At 42.6% G+C, this 23,315-nt stretch overlaps 1 protein-coding gene across 1 annotated transcript in view; it reads left to right on the forward strand.

The window, feature by feature from the left end:
- LOC143298093 (coiled-coil domain-containing protein 81-like) overlaps positions 1-22,572 on the forward strand; it is a 26,881-nt gene extending 4,309 nt beyond the window's left edge. The window contains exons 6-14 of the mRNA XM_076610779.1: positions 1,433-1,788; positions 4,273-4,450; positions 6,299-6,632; positions 9,172-9,279; positions 11,717-11,800; positions 15,429-15,514; positions 16,723-16,801; positions 18,496-18,716; positions 22,117-22,572. Of these exons, the coding sequence (XP_076466894.1) occupies positions 1,433-1,788; positions 4,273-4,450; positions 6,299-6,632; positions 9,172-9,279; positions 11,717-11,800; positions 15,429-15,514; positions 16,723-16,801; positions 18,496-18,716; positions 22,117-22,381 (1,711 nt within the window). The 3' untranslated portion in view covers positions 22,382-22,572. The remainder of the gene's footprint in view (positions 1-1,432; positions 1,789-4,272; positions 4,451-6,298; positions 6,633-9,171; positions 9,280-11,716; positions 11,801-15,428; positions 15,515-16,722; positions 16,802-18,495; positions 18,717-22,116) is intronic.
- Positions 22,573-23,315: the final 743 nt, after the last annotated feature.

Genomic DNA, 23,315 nt, shown 5'->3' on the forward strand with positions numbered 1-23,315 from the left:
GCTGTCAATGATCATGATGATGTTGGATGATACGGATACTTATATAGTGCCTGTCCTCGGTCAGAAACCAAATTCTAAGCACTTTACGAACACAGGGTCATTTGCACAACAGGCTGCCTACCTGGGTAGTGTATGATTATTGTCTTTCCTACTCTGCGGTTTACAACACCAGCTGACACAGCTAGCTGCTACTTGGTGCTCATCATTTGTTTCGTGTGTCATTCAGTCAGGTTTCAGTTATGCACACACAGACTCATACAAACATGTTACATTTTACGTGTATGTTAGTTGCTTGGTTGTGTGTGTGTGTGTGTGTGTGTGTGTGTGCTAGGTTGGATGTTTGATGTGTGTGTGTGTGTGTGTGTGTGTGTGTGTGTGTGCTTGGTTGGATGTTTGGTGTGTGTGTGTGTGTGTGTGTGTGTGTGTGTGTGTGTGTGTGTGTGTGTGTGTGTGGTGTGTGTGTGTGAGAGAGAGAGAGTGTGTGTATGTGTGTGTGTGTGTGTGTGAGTTTATGTGTGTGTGTGTGTGTGTTTTGTGTGCATTGCATGTGGATGTGTGTATAAGATAGAAAGAGAAGAAGAAAAAACCCGAATACAAACACAGAGGGTTAGAGAGAGAGAGAGAGAGAGAGAGAGAGAGAGAGAGAGAGAGAGAGAACTTCTGAAACAATCCATTGTGTTCATAACGCATCATAACGCATAATGCGTCAGCGCCTTATAATAACATCTGGCACACCTCTCAGTTTCACTTTCTCAAGAATGCGTCACTGCCTTCAGATAAATCCATGTACACTACACCACATCTGCTAGGCAGATGCTAGACAGCAGCATAACCCATTGCGCTATTCAGGCCTCAAGTTTATGCGTATATGTTTGTGTACCTATCAGACTGGATTTCTTCTACTGAATCTTGCCAGAGGGCAACAGTTATGTCGCCATGGGTTCTTTCTCAATGCGCCAAGTGCATGCTGCACATGGGACCTGATCACCTACTCTGTAAATGACCAGACACTCGCGTGTGATTTTTCAGTCAAAACTGTGGGAGAAAGGATGAGACCGTGATTCGAACCCAGACCTTCACGGACACTGTATTGGCAGATGAGCACCTGAGCCATTCTGTCACCTTCCTCACAACTTTCACAGTTTCAGTGTCAAGGAGGTGTTAAAGCTGATCCATATAAGGTACGGCAAAGAAAAAAAAAGAAAAAGAGAAGAGGAGCATATACCTGACTTTTGTGTGGACCCAGCATGCTGTTCTGAGGCCTTGAGAGCCTACCCTAGCTTTGTGTAATTCATAAACATAAAGTGAAATAAGATAATCAAGCCAACCAAACAAACATGAGCAAATACATTAATAAGTTATAATGAATTGAAAGACATGTGGAAAGCAGATTGTCCACAAAAAAAAAAAAGTCACAACCTTTTACACACAGGATTCAGCCCAACCCAGGCGCCTCAAACACCCTGCCACCTCTGGCAGAAGTGGACGAGAACTCAAGCAGCCTAGCAGAGGATGCCAGACCTGGAGAATCGAACCCCCCAGCCAACCCAGACTCCCCCAACGTGTTGTCACCACCGGACTCAGAGGCGCAGCCGCAGGTGATGGGCGAAGGTTTGGGCACCGCAGTCTTGGAGGATCAGGCGATGAACGGGGAGGGGGTGACGGAGGTGGCGGTCGACAACATGATGATGATGGAATCGAACTTGAACCCTGATCCGGCGGCGATGCTTGGTGGTGGTGGTGGTGATGACGTGTTGGTGCCCAAAGTGACTGGGGAGGAGATTCAGGGTGAGTTGGAGTGGTTTAGATCAGTTTCAATTCCAAGGAGTTGTTAAAGTGTGTGGACTTATCTATAAATGTTGGACCCCTTTTGTGTTTAACAGAACAAAAGAACACACACAAAAAAAAGAAGAGAGAAGCAGATGCTTGACTTACGCATAAACTCTGGTCAGTCCTTGAGAAAAAAGAGAAAGTGCCCAATGTGGGACATGACTCCATCATCCTCAGGCCTTTAGGGGGACATTGGATGATGTGGGAGATGTGGAAGATGGGGAAAGGGATGTTGTGTTTGTGTGTGTGTGTGTGTGTGTGTGTGTGTGTGTCAGGGAGGGGGTTGTGATTGTGTGCGTGTAGGTTGGTAGTGGTGGTGGTTGTGGCGGTGGCTTGTGTACGTGTTGTGTGTGTGTGTGTGTGTGTGTGTGTGTGTGTGTGTGTGTGTGTGTATGAGGGAAGGGGTTGTGTGTGTGCGTGTAGGTTGGTAGTGGTGGTGGTTGTGGCGGTGGTGTGTGTATGTGTTGTGTGTGTGTGTGTGTGTGTGTGTGTGTGTGTGTCAGGGATGGGGTTGTGTTTGTGTGCGTGTAGGTTGGTAGTGGTGGTGGTTGTGGCGGTGGCGTGTGTACGTGTTGTGTGTGTGTGTGTGTGTGTGTGTGTGTGAGGGAGGGGGTTGTGTTTGTGTGCGTGTGGGCTGGTAGTGGAGGTGGTTGTGGTGGTGGTGTGTGTATGTGGTGTGTGTGTGTGTGTGTGTGTGTGTGTGTGTGTGTGTGATGTGCATGTTCCTACTACTGTCAAGCCTACATTCCTGAACACAGGTCTGAATACTATATTGTCTTGATTCTTGTGTGTATTTGTGTGTGCGTGTGTGTGTGTGTGTTCTCTCTGTGTGTGTGTGTGTGTGTGTGTGTGTTTATTGCGTTGTGTGTGTATTTGTGTTTGTGTGAGTGTCTGTGTCTGTGTCTGTGTCTCCATGCTCATGTGCATGTTCCTACTACTGTCTAGCCAACATTCCTGAACACAGGTCTGAATACTATATTGTCTTGTGTCTTGATTCGTGTAAGCATGAAGGGACTCAGGAGAGAATCTTATGTAATAGGTTAAGACGCTGTTGTCTGTGGCGTTCTTCCAGTAGGAGGGAGGTTGAGGTCTTTCAGCATCTTCATGATGCAGCCCGGGTTCCTAGGCTTGTCCCCCATGATGAACCGGGCAGCCTGTCGTTGGATCCGTTCCAGTCTGTCAGCATGCTGTCTGTAGAAGGGATCCCATACCACCGCAGCGTATTCAAGAGATAATACGGGGAGTTGGACAGGGTGGATCATAATCATAATTTGTGCCTTTTACTTCCAGAGAGGTTGCCATACATTACCGCAGCAAGCTTCCTGAAAAAGATTTGTAAAGCATTTGTGTTATCCGTTCTGTGAATGTTTTAACTTGTCCTTAGAATTTGAATGTTCAGACTGGTTTATGGTTTTGATTTGTATTTTTGTTATTGATTATTTATGATCTTTTTTGTGGTGCATGCTTGCATGTTTGTTTATTTTTTTTCTTGAATTTTGACATTTATTGGTTTTTCTTTTTAAGACTTGGTCTTTTTTTGTCTTTTTTTTTTTTTTAGCATGAGTTTCAGTATCAGTATCAGTATCAGTAGTTCAAGGAGGCATCACTGTGTTTGGTCAAATCCATATACGCTACACCAAGCAGATGCCTGACCAGCAGCGTAACCCAGTGCGCTTAGTCAGGCCTTAAGGAAAAAATAAAAAAGTAGATAAATGCATAAAAATATTACTACTATTTCAGTAGTTTATCTATAAATTGATTTATCAAGTGATGATTGATTACTCAGTTGATTTCTTTATTGATTGATTGATTAATTTACTTATGATATTTAGCTGTGAAGTCTTTTTTTTTTTTCAAATCACAGATTTTGTGTGGAAGTAATGATTTTTTTAATTTCAATTTATTTTATTTTATGTTTGTGTGTAACAGTTTGGAAACTCATCTCTGCATACACTGATACACATGCCAGGTGATAAAGATGCAGATTATTCAGTGACATTGTTGTATTGTATTGTATGGTATAGTATTGTATTGTGTTTTGTTGTGTTGTACTGTATTGCACTGTATTGTGTTGTACTGTATTGTATTGTATTGTATTGTATTGTACTGTATTGTATTATACTGTACTGTACTATACTGTACTACATGGTACTGGATTCTGTTGTACTGTATTGTATTGCAGTTTCTATGGTCGAATTGTTTTTCTTTCTTCTAACTCTCTAACTTATTTATTGAATTTGCTTGTGTATGACTGTCATGATTATCGCATGTGAAGTTCACGGTCGAATTAGTGTTAAAAACATGTTATATCTTTCATGTAGTCATATTGAATGATTGTGATTCTGACATGCATTGTTTATGTAACAAACACCACAAACAAATTTTCTCTTATTGGAAATGATCAAAAAGAAAAGAAAAGCATTCTGTATATATTTTCTATAGCGGAGAAAAGGGCTCTTGGAGCCAGTCGCGGTCCGTCCCGAATGGCGATGCCGATGGCCACTGCGTGTGGTGTTTCGTTGCTGGACGACCTCGTGCCCCCAAAGCCCACCTTGCAGCAGCATGCACCAGCGCCACCACCGGAGCCAAGGGCCGTCACTCAGGCTGAAATTCCGCTGGGGTGAGTTCTGTTTCTAGGGTGAGTTTTGTCTCAATTTAGAGCCCCCCAAAAAGAGAAGAAATAGAAAACGTAAAAAAAGTCACCTGAAGGCTGAAAAAGAAAAGGAAAAAAAGAGAGGTGGTGGGGGTGTAGGTAGGTGGGTGGTTCTGTACTGTGGGGATGCACTCTCCCCTGGGAGAGCAGCCTGAATTTCATACAGAGAAATTCTGTCATGACAAGAAGTAATACAATACTATAGTACATAATAATGATGATAATGATAATAAAGATACTACTAAAAATAAAAATGAAATGACAATAATGATAATAATAATAGTAATAATAATAAGTTTATTGTATAGTACCCAACCAAACAGATTTTACCCTGAGCACTTTACAATACAATAATTGCAATAGAAATACGTTACACAATGTTATACTATCCACCAAACTATGCAATTCCAACTAAGTAAGAAACGTTATGAACTATGACAAGACATTACACCACCAAAAGTATACTAAGTTCAGTACACATAGGAATTAATTAGAGGCAGTTTTGAACAAATGATGATTAACAAACAATGAGGCCAGGAGATGAAATGATTAACAAATAGTAAAGAGTGGTAACTCTCTCCATTCACAAGGTACACAACTTCAAGTCAGTGCTGTTTATGCTACCAGTTCAGCTAGCGCACAGGTAAATAAAAGGAACATTGGAACAAACCCAGACACTTCCCATTCCATGTTGCAGAACAAGATATTCAGAAAACAATCCCATTCCATGTTGCAGAGCTACAACATATACAGAAAACAATCCCATTCAATGTTGCAGAGCTACAACATATACAGACAACAATCCCATTCCATGTTGCAGAGCTACAACATATACGGAAAACAATTCCATTCCATGTTGCAGAACTACAACATATACAGAAAACAACCTCATTCCATGTTGCAGAGCTACAACATATACAGAAAACAATCCCATTCAATGTTGCAGAGCTACAACATATACAGAAAACAATCCCATTCCATGTTGCAGAGCTACAACATATACAGAAAACAATCCCATTCAATGTTGCAGAGCAACAACATATACAGAAAACAATCCCATTCCATGTTGCAGAGCTACAACATATACAGAAAACAATCCCATTCCATGTTGCAGAGCTACAACATATACAGAAAACAATCCCATTCCATGTTGCAGAGCTACAACATATACAGAAAACAACCTCATTCCATGTTGCAGAGCAACAACATATACAGAAAACAATCCCATTCCATGTTGCAGAGCTACAACATATACTGAAAACAATCCCATTCCATGTTGCAGAGCTACAACATATACAGAAAACAATCCCATTCCATGTTGCAGAGCTACAACATGTACAGAAAACAATCCCATTCCATGTTGCAGAGCTACAACATATACAGACAACAATCCCATTCCATGTTGCAGAGCAACAACATATACAGAAAACAATCCCATTCCATGTTGCAGAGCAACAACATATACAGAAAACAATCCCATTCAATGTTGCAGAGCTACAACATATACAGAAAACAATCCCATTCCATGTTGCAGAGCTACAACATATACAGAAAACAATCCCATTCAATGTTGCAGAGCTACAACATATACAGAAAACAATCCCATTCAATGTTGCAGAGCTACAACATATACAGAAAACAACCTCATTCAATGTTGCAGAGCTACAACATATACAGAAAACAATCCCATTCCATGTTGCAGAGCTACAACATATACAGAAAACAATCCTATACAGAAACATACAGAAAGCAATCCCATTCCATGTTGCACAGCTTGACAACATATACAAAAAACAGTCCCATTTCCTGTTGCAGATCAGCGACAAAAGCAGCTCTGAAGCCCCCGACCCCTCCCCGCCTGGCGCCGTTGAAACGCTCTCACAGCTCAGACGACATGGCGGTGGGGCAGCGGTCGCTGATGGAAACCAAAAGGACAGGGGGAGCTCCAGTTCTGGGAGGCGGTGGTGGCGCCGCCTGTGGCGGCCATCACCCGGCCAGTCAGGAGCTGTGCCGCCTGTGTCACCTGCGACGGCAGCGCAACGTGCCCGTGTCGTTCACGGAGGAGCGGCGGAGGAGGGAGGAGGAGGAGGATCGTATCCTGCAGCAGTACCACAGCCTGAAGGACGCTGAGGATGTGTTGAAAGAGCAGGTGTGTGCTGTGTGTTGCGTGTTGTGTGTTGTCACAACCAGCAGTACCACAGCCTGAAGGACGCTGAGGATGTGTTGAAAGAGCAGGTGTGTGCTGTGTGTTGCGTGTTGTGTGTTGTCACAACCAGCAGTACCACAGCCTGAAGGACGCTGAGGATGTGTTGAAAGAGCAGGTGTATGCTGTGTGTTGTGTGTTGTGTGTTGTCACAACCAGCAGTACCACAGCCTGAAGGACGCTGAGGATGTGTTGAAAGAGCAGGTGTGTGCTGTGTGTTGTGTATGTGTTGTGTGTTGTCACAACCAGCAGTACCACAGCCTGAAGGACGCTGAGGATGTGTTGAAAGAGCAGGTGTGTGCTGTGTGTTGTGTGTTGTGTGTTGTCACAACCAGCAGTACCACAGCCTGAAGGACGCTGAGGATGTGTTGAAAGAGCAGGTGTGTGTTGTGTGTGTGTTTGTGTGTGTGTTGTGTGTGTGTGTGTATGTGTGTTGTGTGTGTGTGTGTAGTGTGTTGTCACAACTAGCAGTGCCACAGCCTGAGGACACAGAGGAGGTGTTGAAAGAGCAGGTGTGTGTTGTGTGTGTGTTATGTGCATGTGTGTGTGGTGTGTGTGTGTGTGTTTTGTGTGCGTGTTGTGTGTGTGTTGTGTGTTGTGTGGTATGTGTGTGCTGTGTGCGTGTTGTGTGTGTTGTGTATGTGTTGTGTGTTGTCACAACCAGTAGTACCACAGCCTGACAGATGCTGAGGATGTGTTGAAAGAGCAGGTGTGTTGTGTGTGTGTGTTGTGTGTGTAGTGTGTTGGCATTGGACATGTTTAAATAGCAGGTGTGTGAGAGATGTTGCGTTGTGTGCTGTCATTGGACATGCTGAAACAGCAGGTGTGTGAGAGATGTGTTGTGTGTTGTAATGGACATGCTGAAATAGCAGGTGTGTGAGAGATGTGTTGTGTGTTGTCATGGACATGCTGGAATAGCAGGTGTGTGAGAGATGTGTTGTGTGTTGTAATGGACATGCTGAAATAGCAGGTGTGTGAGAGATGTGTTGTGTGTTGTAATGGACATGCTGAAACAGCAGGTGTGTGAGAGATGTGTTGTGTGTTGTAATGGACATGCTGAAATAGCAGGTGTGTGAGAGATGTGTTGTGTGTTGTCATGGACATGCTGAAATAGCAGGTGTGTGAGAGATGTGTTGTGTGTTGTCATGGACATGCTGGAATAGCAGGTGTGTGAGAGATGTGTTGTGTGTTGTCATTGGATGTACACTAAAACAGCAGGTATGTGAGAGATGTTGTGGTGTGTGTTGTCATTGTACATTCTGTCATGGGTCATTTTGTTAGAGGACATTCTGTCATGGGTCATTCTGTCAGAGGACATTCTGTCATGAGTCATTTTGTCATGAGTCATCCCGTTAGAGGACTTTCTGTCATGAGTCATCCCGTCAGAGAACTTTCTGTCATGAGTCATTCTGTCAGGGGACTTTCTGTCATGAGTCATTTTGTCACGAGTCATTCTGTCAGAGAACTTTCTGTCATGAGTCATTCTGTCAGAGGACATTCTGTCATGAGTCATCCCGTCAGAGAACTCTCTGTCATGAGTCATTCTGTCAGAGAACTTTCTGTCATGAGTCATCCCGTCAGAGGACTTTCTGTCATGAGTCATTCTGTCAGAGGACTTTCTGTCATGAGTCATTTTGTCACGAGTCATTCTGTCATAGAACTTTCTGTCATGAGTCATTCTGTCAGAGGACATTCTGTCATGAGTCATTTTGTCATGAGTCATCCCGTCAGAGGACTTTCTGTCATGAGTCATTCTGTCATAGAACTTTCTGTCATGAGTCATCCCGTCAGAGGACTTTCTGTCATGAGTCATTCTGTCATATAACTTTCTGTCATGAGTCATTCTGTCATAGAAGTTTGTCATGACTCATACCGTCAGAGGACTTTCTGTCATGAGTCATTCTGTCAGAGGACTTTCTGTCATGAGTCATTCTGTCAGAGGACTTTCTGTCATGAGTCATTCTGTCAGAAGACATTCTGTTATGAGTCATTCTATCAGAGGACATTCTGTCATGGGTCATTCTGTCAGAGGGACTTTCCGTCGTGAGTCATTCTGTCAGAGGACATTCTGTCAAAGGATATTCTAACAGAGGACATTCCACCAGAGGACTATTCTGTCAGAGGTCAAATACGATTTGCAAATATAAATAACAGATTCAACAGTAGCTAAGAAATCTTATGACCATTGTTGCTAACAGGTTAAGAAATCAATCAGACATGGTAATCACTTGCAAAATTGTCAGTTTATGCCACACACTTTTGTTTTTTCCATTTGCTTGTTTGTTTGTTTGTATGTTGGTGTCATTTACTTCTTCTTCTTAGTCATCCTTGTTCATGGGCTGCAACTCTCCCACGTTCACTCATATACATGTACACGAGTGGAGCTTTTACGTGTATGCCTGCTTTTACCATGCCATGTCGGCAGCCAAACTCCGTTTTCGGGGACATGTCATTTGCTAATTTTGATTGTTTGTTTTTTCTGCAGGAACGTACCATTTCCAAACGCCATGATCTACAGAAGATCTCTGCCTTCAACCTGGGAGTGTCTGAAGTGGTGAATGCCAGGAAGAAAGCCAAAGACACGCAGCCACAGGTTAATGTTTTTTTTCTTTCTGCGATGCCTTTTGCTTGGTTTCATTTATCCTCTCCTTCCTGATTCTGTGGGCTACAGCTCCGGCATTCACTTTGTATCAACAAGGTGGGCTTTTTGGTGTAGACAAGTGTGCATGCCAGGGATAAGTTTAAGGCGTCATGGGTGAGTGGGTGGGTGGTTTTCAGTGTTCAGTAACGTGAGTGAGATTCTGGCACGTGCTTCTGTGTGTGTGTGCGTGTGTGTGTGTGTATGTGTGGTGGGGAATGGGGGGGGGGGGTATTGAGAGGGGAGGTTGGGAATAGGGAATGAAATGTAAAGCGCTTTGAGCAGTATTTCTGGAGAAACACGCTATATGAATGTTCATGATGATGATGATGATGATGATGATGATGATTATTCCACCATATAGGCAGCCAGACTTCATTTTTGGGGATGTGCATGCTGGGTATGTTTGTGTTTTCATTACCCACCAAACACTGACATGGATCACAGGGTCTTGATATTCAGCCCTGTGTACACACAAGAAGGGGAACAGAGCACTAACAGGTTGGCGGCATATGGGTTGACCTGGGAGACTGGAAAAAAATCTCCTCCCTCAATACATCAGGTGATGATGACAGGATTAATCCCCAGGAGCCTCAGATTGAAAGTCTAATGCTTTCATTGTTCGGCTGTAGCGCCCATTGTTGCTTGATTTAGCATCCATTGTTCTCTTTTCAGCATGTCCTTGAACGCCAGTGAAATCCTTTTGCCGTATAACAGAAGAGATTGAAGAAGAAAAACCAAACCAAACCAATACCTTCATCTGCAGTGTCATTATGATTGACCCTTTGACTGCTGCTGATGAATATGCTCATCAGTGAAGGGCTGTTACCTGATACTACGTTCACACAAAGCCCAGCCAGTTGCTGACAGCCAGTTGCCATCAGCCTGACACTGATGCAGCAACACACACACACACAGCCAGTTGCCATCAGCCTGACACAGCAACACACACACACACACACAACCAGTTGCCATCAGTATGACAGCAACACACACACACACACAGCCAGTTGCCATCAGTCTGACACAGCAACACACACACACACACGCACAGCCACTTGCCATCAGCCTGACACAGCAACACACACACACACAGCCAGTTGCCATCAGCCTGACACAGCAACACACACACACACGCACAGCCAGTTGCCATCAGCCTGACACAGCAACACACACACACACACACAGCCAGTTGCCATCAGCCTGACACAGCAACACACACACACACACACAGCCAGTTGCCATCAGCCTGACACAGCAACACACACACACACAGCCAGTTGCCATCAGCCTGACACAGCAACACACACACACACGCACAGCCAGTTGCCATCAGCCTGACACAGCAACACACACACACACACACAGCCAGTTGCCATCAGCCTGACACAGCAACACACACACACACGCACAGCCAGTTGCCATCAGCCTGACACAGCAACACACACACACACACACAGCCAGTTGCCATCAGCCTGACACAGCAACACACACACACACAGCCAGTTGCCATCAGCCTGACACAGCAACACACACACACACACACAGCCAGTTGCCATCAGCCTGACACAGCAACACACACAGCCAGTTGCCATCAGCTTGACACTGACGCAGCAACACACACACACACACACACACACAGCCAGTTGCCATCAGCCTGACACAGCAACACACACACACACAGCCAGTTGCCATCAGCCTGACACAGCAACACACACACACACAGCCAGTTGCCATCAGCCTGACACAGCAACACACACACACACACACACACACACACACACACTCACACACAGCCAGTTGCCATCAGCCTGACACAGCAACACACACACACACACACACACACACACACACACACACACACACACACACACACACACAGCCAGTTGCCATCAGCCTGACACAGCAACACACACACACACACACACACACACACACACACACACACACACACGCACACACACAGCCAGTTGCCATCAGCCTGACCCAGCAACACACACACACAGCCAGTAGCTGTCAGCTAGAAACAATATGGCGCTTTCCACATGGAAGTAACAAAAATTATTGGGATTCACATTTCTTGCGTCATTGAAGAGTTCCGTCCCATGGACCAGCCATCCTTGTCTCATCTGTCTCCACAAAACTCAACAAAGAGCTGGTTGGAGATGGCTGGTGACCAGTGTGAACACTTGCCACCAGCGTATGATAAGTTGTCTTGTCAAAGGTCGTAACGTTCCTCTGGTTTCGTTGACTTGCGTGCATGTTTTGATGGATGGTGTAACATAATGTAATGTATTGTTATGGGAGCTATTGTATTTTGAAGTGCATAGAGCAAACTTTATTTGATTATGTACTGCATAAAATGAATAGGTTTTTTTTTTCTGTCTTACAGAAATCCTACATATTTGACAGGCGACCACTGACTCCACCAAGATTTCCTAAACAGGAAGAGTACCTGGGTGAACTCACAAATCAGGTGACCTTTTTTTGTTTCCAGATATATATTTCCTTTCCTTAGACATTTGTTACGAAAGAAAAAGAAGAAGAAGATATATTCAGACTTGAAGAAAATGTTTGAGTACTTGTGAAGGTGTGTGTGTGTGTGTGTGTGTGTGTGTGTGTGTGTGTTTACTTGTGTGTGTGCTTGGTCTGGAGGCAAGCAAGCAGATTTTGCTTGGTCAGAAATGAGTTAAGTTGGTGTCTGATGTCATGATGTCATGACAAAAAAGCCTAAACACTGGTGACGACAAGAGTTGATGTCGCATGAGCAAGCCATACCACAATCTGTGAGCTGTGACACATAAAAAAAGCAGTAATACACTGAGATGATAATACACTACAACCCGTTTTCTATGCCGTCTATATCCATATCAGAATCGTATTTGCATACATCTGCTTCAGCCCGTTTACACCGGCTACAAAATACCAGCCACTGTCTGCTGGAAAGTAAATTCCAGACATTTCAGCAATGCCCCTGTGGAATGTTATCTGCATCAGACTACATCGTGAGGTAGTCTGAGTCCAGTTCAGGTTGATTTTGATGAATGTGTGGGGGTTGGAGTGCATTGTAGATTTACGAATTTGGTCAAAACCTGAACAGACCCAAATTATTTTGCCTGGGGTAAATTGCTTCATTGTCACATGCTTCTGTTGGGGGAAAACTTTCCTGTACACATATTACACCTTTTTTATGTGAAGAAAGATATTTTGAAAAGGTTGTTGATAATTTCTTACCACCGTGAAAAAATTATTCAAGTTTGCTTCATAGTCCAGCTGGGCTTTTGCTTTGTAATTTTTTTTTTTGTTGTTGTTGTATTTTTTTCCTAAGTTTGCAACTTCACAGTATATGAAGTTGTTGATAATGATAATAGTAATTCTAATGATAATGATTTATTTTTCATATAGTGCTATAATTCAAAAAGGTAAAGTAGATTAAACGCATTACAAATCCAGTACCTAAAACGAATCGAATCAAAATCATAAAAAGCCATAAAAGTAATGTCATTAATACAGTAAAAGCACAGTTTACATGACCCACAAAATGATATATATATATATTTTTTTTTCCCCACCTAGATACAACATCTCTGACACTCTAGCATGCATCCATTATATATGGATTTTTCTTTTTCCATCTAAACTCACACCATGCAAACAGATGCTATATACTGAAGAACATGTTGTTTTGCCAGGTCTAAACTCACACCATGTGAACAGACTCTTTTTTTTTTTTTTTTTACTGAAGAACACGTTTTGGCAGGTCTAAAATCACACCATGTGAACAGTGGCTGTATACTGAAGAACATGTTTTGCCAGGTCTAAAATCACACCATGTGAACAGATGCAGTACACTGAAGAACACGTTTTGCCAGGTGTAAAATCACACCATGTGAACAGACACAATATACTGAAGAACACGTTGTTTTGCCAGGTGTAAAATCACACCATGTGAACAGATGCTATATATTGAAGAACAGGTTTTGCCAGGTGTAAATTCACACCATGTGAACAGACGCTATATACTGAAGAACACGTTTTGCCAGGTGTAAAATCACACCATGTGAACAGTGGCTGTATACTGAAGAACATGTTTTGCCAGGTCTAAAATCACACCATGTGAACAGTGGCTGTATACTGAAGAAAACGTTGTTTTGCCAGGTCTAAAATCACACCATGTGAACAGACACAATATACTGAAGAAAACGTTGTTTTGCCAGGTCTAAAATCACACCATGTGAACAGACGCTATATACTGAAGAACACGTTTTGCCAGGTGTAAAATCACACCATGTGAACAGATGCTATATACTGAAGAACACGTTTTGCCAGGTCTAAAATCACACCATGTGAACAGACGCTATATACTGAAGAACACGTTTTGCCAGGTCTAAAATCACACCATGTGAACCGGCACTATATACTGAAGAACACCTTTTGCCAGGTGTAAAATCACACCATGTGAACAGACACTATATACTGAAGAACACGTTTTGCCAGGTGTAAAATCACACCATGTGAACTGGCACCATATACTGAAGAACACGTTTCGCCAGGTGTAAAATCACACCATGTGAACAGACGCTATATACTAAAGAACACGTTTTGCCAGGTGTAAAATCACACCATGTGAACAGACGCTATATACTGAAGAACACGTTTTGCCAGGTGTAAAATCACACCATGTGAACAGACGCTATATACTGAAGAACACCTTTTGCCAGGTGTAAAATCACACCATGTGAACAGACGCTATATACTGAAGAACACCTTTTGCCAGGTGTAAAATCACACCCTGTGAACAGATGTGATATACTGAAGAACACGTTTTGCCAGGTGTAAAATCACACCATGTGAACAGACGTGATATACTGAAGAACACGTTTTGCCAGGTGTAAAATCACACCATGTGAACAGACGTGATATACTGAAGAACACGTTTTGCCAGGTGTAAAATCACACCCTGTGAACAGACGTGATATACTGAAGAACACGTTTTGCCAGGTGTAAAATCACACCATGTGAACAGACGCTATATACTAAAGAACACGTTTTGCCAGGTGTAAAATCACACCATGTGAACAGACACAATATACTGAAGAACACGTTGTTTTGCCAGGTGTAAAATCACACCATGTGAACAGACGCTATATACTGAAGAACATGTTTTGCCAGGTGTAAAATCACACCATGTGAACAGACGCTATATACTGAAGAACACATTTTGCCAGGTGTAAAATCACACCATGTGAACTGGCACCATATACTGAAGAACACGTTTCGCCAGGTGTAAAATCACACCATGTGAACAGACGCTATATACTGAAGAACACGTTTTGCCAGGTCTAAAATCACACCATGTGAACAGACGCTATATACTGAAGAACACGTTTTGCCAGGTGTAAAATCACACCATGTGAGCAGGCGCTATATACTGAAGAACACCTTTTGCCAGGTGTAAAATCACACCATGTGAACAGACGCTATATACTGAAGAACACCTTTTGCCAGGTGTAAAATCACACCCTGTGAACAGACGCTATATACTGAAGAACACGTTTTGCCAGGTCTAAAATCACACCATGTGAACAGACGCTATATACTGAAGAGCACATTTTGCCAGGTGTAAAATCACACCATGTGAACAGACACAATATACTGAAGAACACCTTTTGCCAGGTGTAAAATCACACCATGTGAACAGACACAATATACTGAAGAACATGTTTTGCCAGGTGTAAAATCACACCGTGTGAACAGACGCTATATACTGAAGAACACATTTTGCCAGGTGTAAAATCACACCGTGTGAACAGATGCTATTATACTGAAGAACACGTTTTGCCAGGTGTAAAATCACACCATGTGAACAGGCGCTATATACTGAAGAACACCTTTTGCCAGGTGTAAAATCACACCATGTGAACAGACGCTATATACTGAAGAACACGTTTTGCCAGGTGTAAAATCACACCATGTGAACAGACACAATATACTGAAGAACACGTTGTTTTGCCAGGTGTAGAATCACACCATGTGAACAGACGCTATATACTGAAGAACACATTTTGCCAGGTGTAAAACTGAAGAATGCCTTGTGTTGCCAGGTGGAAGTCAGAAAGGAGGTGCGCAGCAAGGAGAAGGCTGACAAGGAGTTCCTGGATCGTCTGGAGCAAGTGCAGCTGGCAGAAGAGTGAGTTTCAGTTTCAGTTTCTCAAAGAGGCGTCACTGCGTTCAGACAAATCCATATACGCTACACCACATCTACTTGGCAGACACCTGACCAGCAGCATAACCCAACTCGCCTAGTCAGGCCTTGAGTGCATGCATGATTTTATATATATATGTTAAAGGGGGTGGTGGGTAGGGGTTGTAGGGGGAAGAAGGAAGAAGGGGTAGAGTAGGATAACAGGCAGAGGATAGGTGCACAATCCACTCTCTCCTCGTACCACAGCAGGGTCTTTTAGAAAGATGAATTGAGGTGTTTATTTCTCTAACTTTAAAGGTGTTTATTTCTCTGACTTTAAACAGCACACCTGGAACACACACAGTATCAAAACCCAGGTTAAATCAATGCCAAAACATATGCTAGACATAATTGCACTTAAGTAACAGAAACATCATTATGTTGTCTTAACAAGTAAACAATTCCATGTATAACCTTTCTCCATTCTGACACTCAATGCCTAGCTGCACACTCTCTTCTCTTCATGTTTGTGCATGTGTGTGTGTGTGTGGTGTGTGTGTGTGTGTGTGTGCAAGTATATGCATGTGCATCTGATGATATCATATAACTAACTAGTCTTTTCTTTCATTTGCATACAACTTCACAGACAGAGAAAAAAAGAAGAAGAAGAAGAAAAAAAAAAGTAGCGCTGCACTGTGCTGAAACTCAGGGATCGAGCCTGAATTATACACAGAGCACTCTGTTGTGTTAACTCTCTCCATACGAACGGCGAAAGAGACGACGTTAACAGCGTTTCACCCCAATTACCATCATCAAAATATTGCAAGCGGAAGGCTCTTATACTGAAGAGGTGAATGTTGACAAAGAATACCACAATTCTGATGACGGAAGCTAAAGGTTGGGTCATTCAGACACCCACTGGACATCCGAGGGGTCTGTGTAGAGGAGAAGAGAGGACTGGCCGTACTGAGTGAGTTAAAAAAAAAAAAAAGGTATTACACTGCAGTACAATAAAATAAAATAATCGACATTTGGAACCATGTCGCTTGAATTGTTGTTTTTACTCTGGAGCACACCTAAAGGCCCTAACTTTAACACACAAGTGAACGTGCACGTTGCAGCCCCTGAACACAGACCAAAAGAAAGCGAGAAGCCTTTGGAATAGTTGCTGTAAAAATAATTGTTTGATTGTTGTTGTTGTTGTTTTGTTTCAGCCTCGCTAAACAGCGCCAACAGTTTATCAAGGACAAAGAGGAACAGGTTAACATGTACAAGAAAGCCTTGGATGTCCAGGTGAGATTTGAAGGCTGTTTCAGTTTCAGTGTCAGTTTCAGTTTCAGTTTGTCAAGGAGAGCATTACTGTGCTCAGACAAATCCATACAAATACGCTTGACCACGCCTGCTGGGCAGATGCCTGACCCGCAGCATAACCCAACACGCAAGTCAGGCCTTGAGTGCATGCATATATATATATATATATATATATATATATATATATATATATATATCTGTGTGTGTGTGTGTGTGTGTGTGTGTGTACCTATCAGAGTAGATTTCATCAACAGAATTTTGCCAGAGGACAGCACTTATGTTGCAATGAGGTTTTTTTTCAGTTTGCCAAGTGTGCACTGGTTTATCATTTTGTTCGAATTACTGGATGTTCAGTTTGATTTTTCCAGTCAAACTTGGGAGAAAGGGAATTCGAACCTGGACCCTCAAAAGACACTGTATTCACAGATGAAGCATCTTAACCATTCTGCCACCTTTTTACTGAAGGCAGCATAATTATCAGTCATCGGACAATGTGCATGACGATGTGTTTGACAATGTGTGTGTGTGTGTTGTCTTGCGCTGGGCACCTGTGCTGAAGAGATAGAAAACACGAATATTATTGTTACCTTTTTCATTGTTATCATCATTATTATCTATTATCATTATTGTTATTATTATCTACTATTTTTATTATTATGGAGGGTTTGCTGATTTTTGTGCAGGTTCACTGGTTATTTTTAGCGAGAACCATGTGAGCATGCACATCTCCATTTCCTGTTTTTTCCAGGTCACCGAATTTGAATTTCGTTGGGGAAATCGCTGTTCTGATGAAAGGATTTTGAACAACTTCAGTGACTTTTTTTTTGCAAGTTAACAAGATATATTTGAGTTTATAATCACACCCATTATTTGCTTTACTCTTCTATGTTTAGTTTGAGTGTGTTTCTTGTTGCATCTCGAATTAATCCATTCATAAACTCTGTGGAAAAGTTGTCGGAACAAAGGCAGTGCAAACTCAGAAAAGCAAGTTATGGTGGTGAGGCTGCTCATGATGGCACATGTCCTACTTCTCACTCTGCAAGCAACGAAAGGTCCACCATTAAAGCGGGACTTTTTTTTTTTGTATTTCTTTTTATCACAACAGATTTCTCTGTGTGAAATTCGGGCTTCTCTCCCCATGGAGAGTGCGTTGCTATACTACAGCGTCACCCACTTTTTTGTATTTTTTCCTGCGTGCAGTTTTATTTGTTTTTCCTATCGAAGTAGATTTTTCTACAGAATTTTGCCAGGAACAACCTTTTTGTTGCTGTGGGTTCTTTTACGTGCGCTAAGTGCATGCTGCACACGGGACCTCGGTTTATCGTCTCATCCGAATGACTAGCATCCAGACCACCACTCAAGGTCTAGTGGAGGGGTAGAAAATATCGGCGATTGAGCCGTGATTCACACCAGTGCGCTCAGATTCTCTCGCTTCCTAGGCGGATGCGTTACCTCTAGGCCATCACTTGCAAACCCTCCCTACTATTATCATCACTATGATCATCATGATTTGATTTGATCTCTTCCACACTCGGGTGACAGACGCAGTTGAAGCTGCTGCCAGTACCTGGTCGGCAGCCGGACAACGAACGTGGGCTTGCAAACCCTCCCTACTATTATTATTATCACTATCATCATCATGATTTGATCTGATCTCTCCCTCTCCCTTATGTCAGACGCAGTTGAAGCCACTGCCCATACCTGGTCGGCAGCCGGACAACGAAGTGTTTGGCAAAAACGACACGACGAACGAGGTTCTGATGGAGCGGCGAAGGAGGGCGCACCTGTTGTACCAGGAGCAGCAAGAGCTGGTGGGCCAGCAGAAAAGGGAGGCCATCCTCAAGCGACTCTCGCAGCAGAAGCGCGATGAGCTGGTGCTGAAGAAGACCAGAGAGGAGTAGGTGTTCATCATGTTGGTTTGGTTTGTGTGTTTTGTTTGTTTGTTTGACGGGTGCAATAGCCGAGTGGTTAAAGCATTGGACTTTCAATCTGAGGGTCCCGGGTTCGAATCTCGATGACGGTGCCTGGTGGTGGGTAAAGGGTGGAGATTTTTCTGATCTCCCAGGTCAATATATGTGAAGACCTGCTTGTGCCTGAACCCCCTTCATGTGTATACGGCAAGCAGAAGATCAAATACGCACGTTAAAGATCCTGTAATCCATGTCAGCGTTCGGTGGGTTATGGAAACAAGAACATACCCAGCATGCACACCCCCGAAAGTGGAGTATGGCTGCCTACATGGCAGGGTAAAAATGGTCATACTCGTAAAAGCCCACTTGTGCACATATGAGTGAATGTGGGAGTTGCAGCCCACGAACGCAGAAGAAGAAGTTTGTTTTTTTGTTTGTTTGTTTGTTTCTGTCTGTCACTGTAAAACTGTTTTGTTTTTTTATGGTACAGTTGTTTGTTTGTTTGTTTGTTTGTTTTTGTGTTGTCATTTTCTTGTCTGTCACTGTGAAACTGTGTGTGGTTTGATTTTCATGGTAAATTTTTTGTTTGTTGTTGTTGGGTTTTTTCTGTGTCACTGTGAAACTGTACTGTGTTTATCCCGGTAATAAGTTTGTTTGTTGTCAGTTTTTGCCTGTCATTGTTAAACTGTGCTTTTTTTGTCCAGTTAAAGTTGTTTTTGTCTGTCACTGTAAGACTTTGCTTTGTTAATCCTGACCAAATTGTTTGTATGTTGTTGTTTGTGTTTGTCATTGTAAAACTGTGTTTTGTTTATCCAGGTCAAGTTGTTTTTGTCTGTCACTGTAAAACTGTGCTTTGTTTATCCAGGTCAAGTTGTTTTTGTCTGTCACTGTAAAACTGTGCTTTGTTTATCCAGGTCAAGTTTTTGTCTGTCACTGTAAAACTGTGCTTTGTTTATCCAGGTCAAGTTGTTTTTGTCTGTCACTGTAAAACTGTGCTTTGCTTATCCAGGTCAAGTTGTTTTTGTCTGTCACTGTAAAACTGTGCTTTGCTTATCCAGGTCAAGTTGTTTTTGTCTGTCACTGTAAAACTGTGCTTTGCTTATCCAGGTCAAGTTGTTTTTGTCTGTCACTGTAAAACTGTGCTTTGTTTATCCAGGTCGAGTTGTTTTTGTCTGTCGCTGTAAAACTGTGCTTTGTTTATCCAGGTCAAGTTGTTTTTGTCTGTCACTGTAAAACTGTGTTTTGTTTATCCAGGTCAAGTTGTTTTTGTCTGTCACTGTAAAACTGTGCTTTGTTTATCCAGTTCAAGTTGTTTTTGTCTGTCACTGTAAAACTGTGCTTTGTTTATCCAGGTCAAGTTATTTTTGTCTGTCGCTGTAAAACTGTGCTTTGTTTATCCAGGTCAAGTTGTTTTTGTCTGTCGCTGTAAAACTGTGCTTTGTTTATCCAGGTCAAGTTGTTTTTGTCTGTCACTGTAAAACTGTGCTTTGTTTATCCAGGTCAAGTTGTTTTTGTCTGTCACTGTAAAACTGTGCTTTGTTTATCCAGGTCAAGTTGTTTTTGTCTGTCGCTGTGCTTTGTTTACCCTGATCAAGTTGTTTGCTTGTTGTCGTTTTTGTCTGTCATTGTAAAACTGTGCTTTGTTTATCCTGATCAATTTGTTTGTATGTTGTTGTTTTGGTCTGTCACTGTAAAACTGTGCTTTGTTTATCCTGATCAATTTGTTTGTATGTTGTTGTTTTGGTCTGTCATTGAAAAACTGTGCTTTGTTTATCCCGATGAAGTCGTTTGTTTATTTTTGTTTTGTCACTGTGAACATGTGATTTGATTTTCCTGGTAAAATAGTCGTTTGTTTGTTTGTTTTTGTTTGTCACTGTGAACATGTGATTTGATTTTCCTGGTAAAATAGTCGTTTGTTTGTTTGTTTTTGTTTGTCACTGTAAACATGTGATTTGATTTTCCTGGTAAAATAGTCATTTGTTTTTTTGTTTGTCACTGTAAACATGTGATTTGATTTTCCTGGTAAAATCCCATTTTAGTATCCTAGATTCAGGGACCTTACTTTAATGGTAGTTTTCATGCAGAGATGGTGAAGTGATATTATCATTAGTAGATGTGGTAACCCACTGTCAGTGGTTTTTGTTTCTGTTTTGAGGGTTCTTGAACTCCATTTTTTTTATACAGATTCAGTCGCTAAACTAATGTGCAGCCATCTTGCCTCATCAAAAACAAAACAAAATCACAACCTTATCACAATACTAAAAAAAAAAAATCCCAAACAAACCCTCCTGATATCACAATTCACAAAAACCATATCACAGTGCTGAAAATTCACTTCCGAAACTCTTGAACACCCGACACACACACCATCTTCTTCTCTTCCATGGACTCACACACATCTTCCATGGACTCACACACATCTTCCATAGACTCACACACATCTTCCATAGACACACACAGACATCTTCCATGGACTCACACACATCTTCCATAGACACACACACACATCTTCCATGGACTCACACACATCTTCCATAGACACACACAGACATCTTCCATGGACTCACACACATCTTCCATAGACACACACACACATCTTCCATGGACTCACACACATCTTCCATAGACACACACACACATCTTCCATGGACTCACACATATCTTCCATAGACACACACACACATCTTCCATGGACTCACACACATCTTCCATAGACACACACACACATCTTCCATGGACTCACACACAAATCCGTGGACTCACACTCATCACTATACTTTTTTTTTTCCTCTTTTTTCTTTTTCTCCTCAAGGCCTGACTAAGCGCATTGGGTTACACTGCTGGTCAGGCATCTGTTTACCAGATGTTGTACAGCATATATGGATTTGTCAGAACACAGTGACCGCCTCCTTGAGTGACTGAACTCCACTGAACAGTACAATTAACCCATTGACTGCCACCGACGAATAAGCATAGCAGGGGGGAAAGAAAAAAAGGCTTGTCACTTCACTGAGATAAAAATTGAATTCACAGACCAGAATATCAGTCAGCATTATTTTATCTGTACTGGATTACTGTTGTTCAGCGAACCTGTTTATACCATCCAGATACACTTCAAATTCTTGCCACAGTAAACTTATTTCACCAATGTTTGGCAGTCAAGGGTTTAAATCTACATTTTAAAGTACAAAATTTATTCAAAAGCACTCAAACCCCCGCCCCCACACACACACCTCCCTGGTCTGCCCCTCCCAACAGCACATCACCATTCACAAAAAACAAAACAAAACAGGTATTGACTTGAGTGCACCATGATCAAGATCATGATGATGATGATGATCACTGTCATCACCCCGTCCCTTCCTTTCCTTCCTTCCTCTCCACCAGCCTGATCGAGGACCGGGCTCACCGCCACAAGACGCGCGTGGACCACCGGCGCCGCCTGGAGGAGGACTGGAAGGAGGCGGCGGAGGCGAAGCGAGGGCGTGACGCAGAGGAGCGCCAGAGGGCGCTGGAGTGCGGCCACCTGCTGCAGGAGCAGTGCGACCACTACCGGCGCTGCCTCCAGTGCCGGCGCCGCGTCGACAACTGTGGGGAGAGCAACCTCTGGAGCGAGTCCTACTACATCCCGGGCTCTCGCATCATGGTGTGATGGTGGTTGTGACTGGTTGTGGGTGTGGGTGGGGGAGGTGATAGGGGGGGTGATAGGGGTGTGACTCCCTCCCCCTCACCCCCCCACTACATCAATTTTCAAGCATTCACCAATGCTGAATTGAATTATTATGAGACCAGACCGACTGGCTGTCTGTTCCTGAAGAGGTTGTGCATGCAAGAAAGTGTAGGATGAAGAAAAAGATATATATAGGTATATAGATATAGGTATATATATATATATATATATATAAAGAGAGAAAGAAAGAAAGACGAACACCATACAGTGAACGGCTCTGCAGAAAGCTTTGTTGTTGTGTTGTTGCTGTTTATTGTCGTTGATTTTTTGACAATTGCTGCAGAGCTGGCTTTCTAAGAGTTAATGATCTTTTCTGTATTGTTTGTTTGTTTGTGTGTGTGTGTGTGTGTGTGTGTGTGTGTATTTTTTTGTCAAATGCTGACATTTGAAACTTTTCCCACCAATATAGTCTTGTTGTGGTCACTCTGTGTGTGTATGTGTGTGTGTGTGTGTGTGTGTGTGTGTCTGTGTGTGTGTGTCTGTGTGTGTGTGAGTGTGTATGTGTTCTCCTTTTCATCCCCTTTTGTCCTTTCCCATTGGTTGAGCCATTCCTGCTCTGTGGTCGATAATGACTGCTGGTTGTTGACTGTATTCACACTGACTGCTGGGTTTATGTTGTATTGACGGTGATTGCTGATTTTATATTCTTTGTATTGATAACGACTGCTGATTGCATGCTGTTGTATTGACAGTGACTGCTGATTTTATGTCGTTGCACTGATGATGATTTGCTGATTGTTTATGTTGTATTGGTCACGACTGCTGATTTTATTTTTGTTGATTAATTGACTGTACAGACTTTTTTGAAATGGCAGTTGAATAGTGAATTTAATGAATCTTTCTTTACAAGGGTCCA

Source organism: Babylonia areolata, chromosome 23 (assembly GCF_041734735.1).
Source record: "Babylonia areolata isolate BAREFJ2019XMU chromosome 23, ASM4173473v1, whole genome shotgun sequence".
In the NCBI taxonomy this organism is placed as follows: domain Eukaryota; kingdom Metazoa; phylum Mollusca; class Gastropoda; order Neogastropoda; family Buccinidae; genus Babylonia; species Babylonia areolata.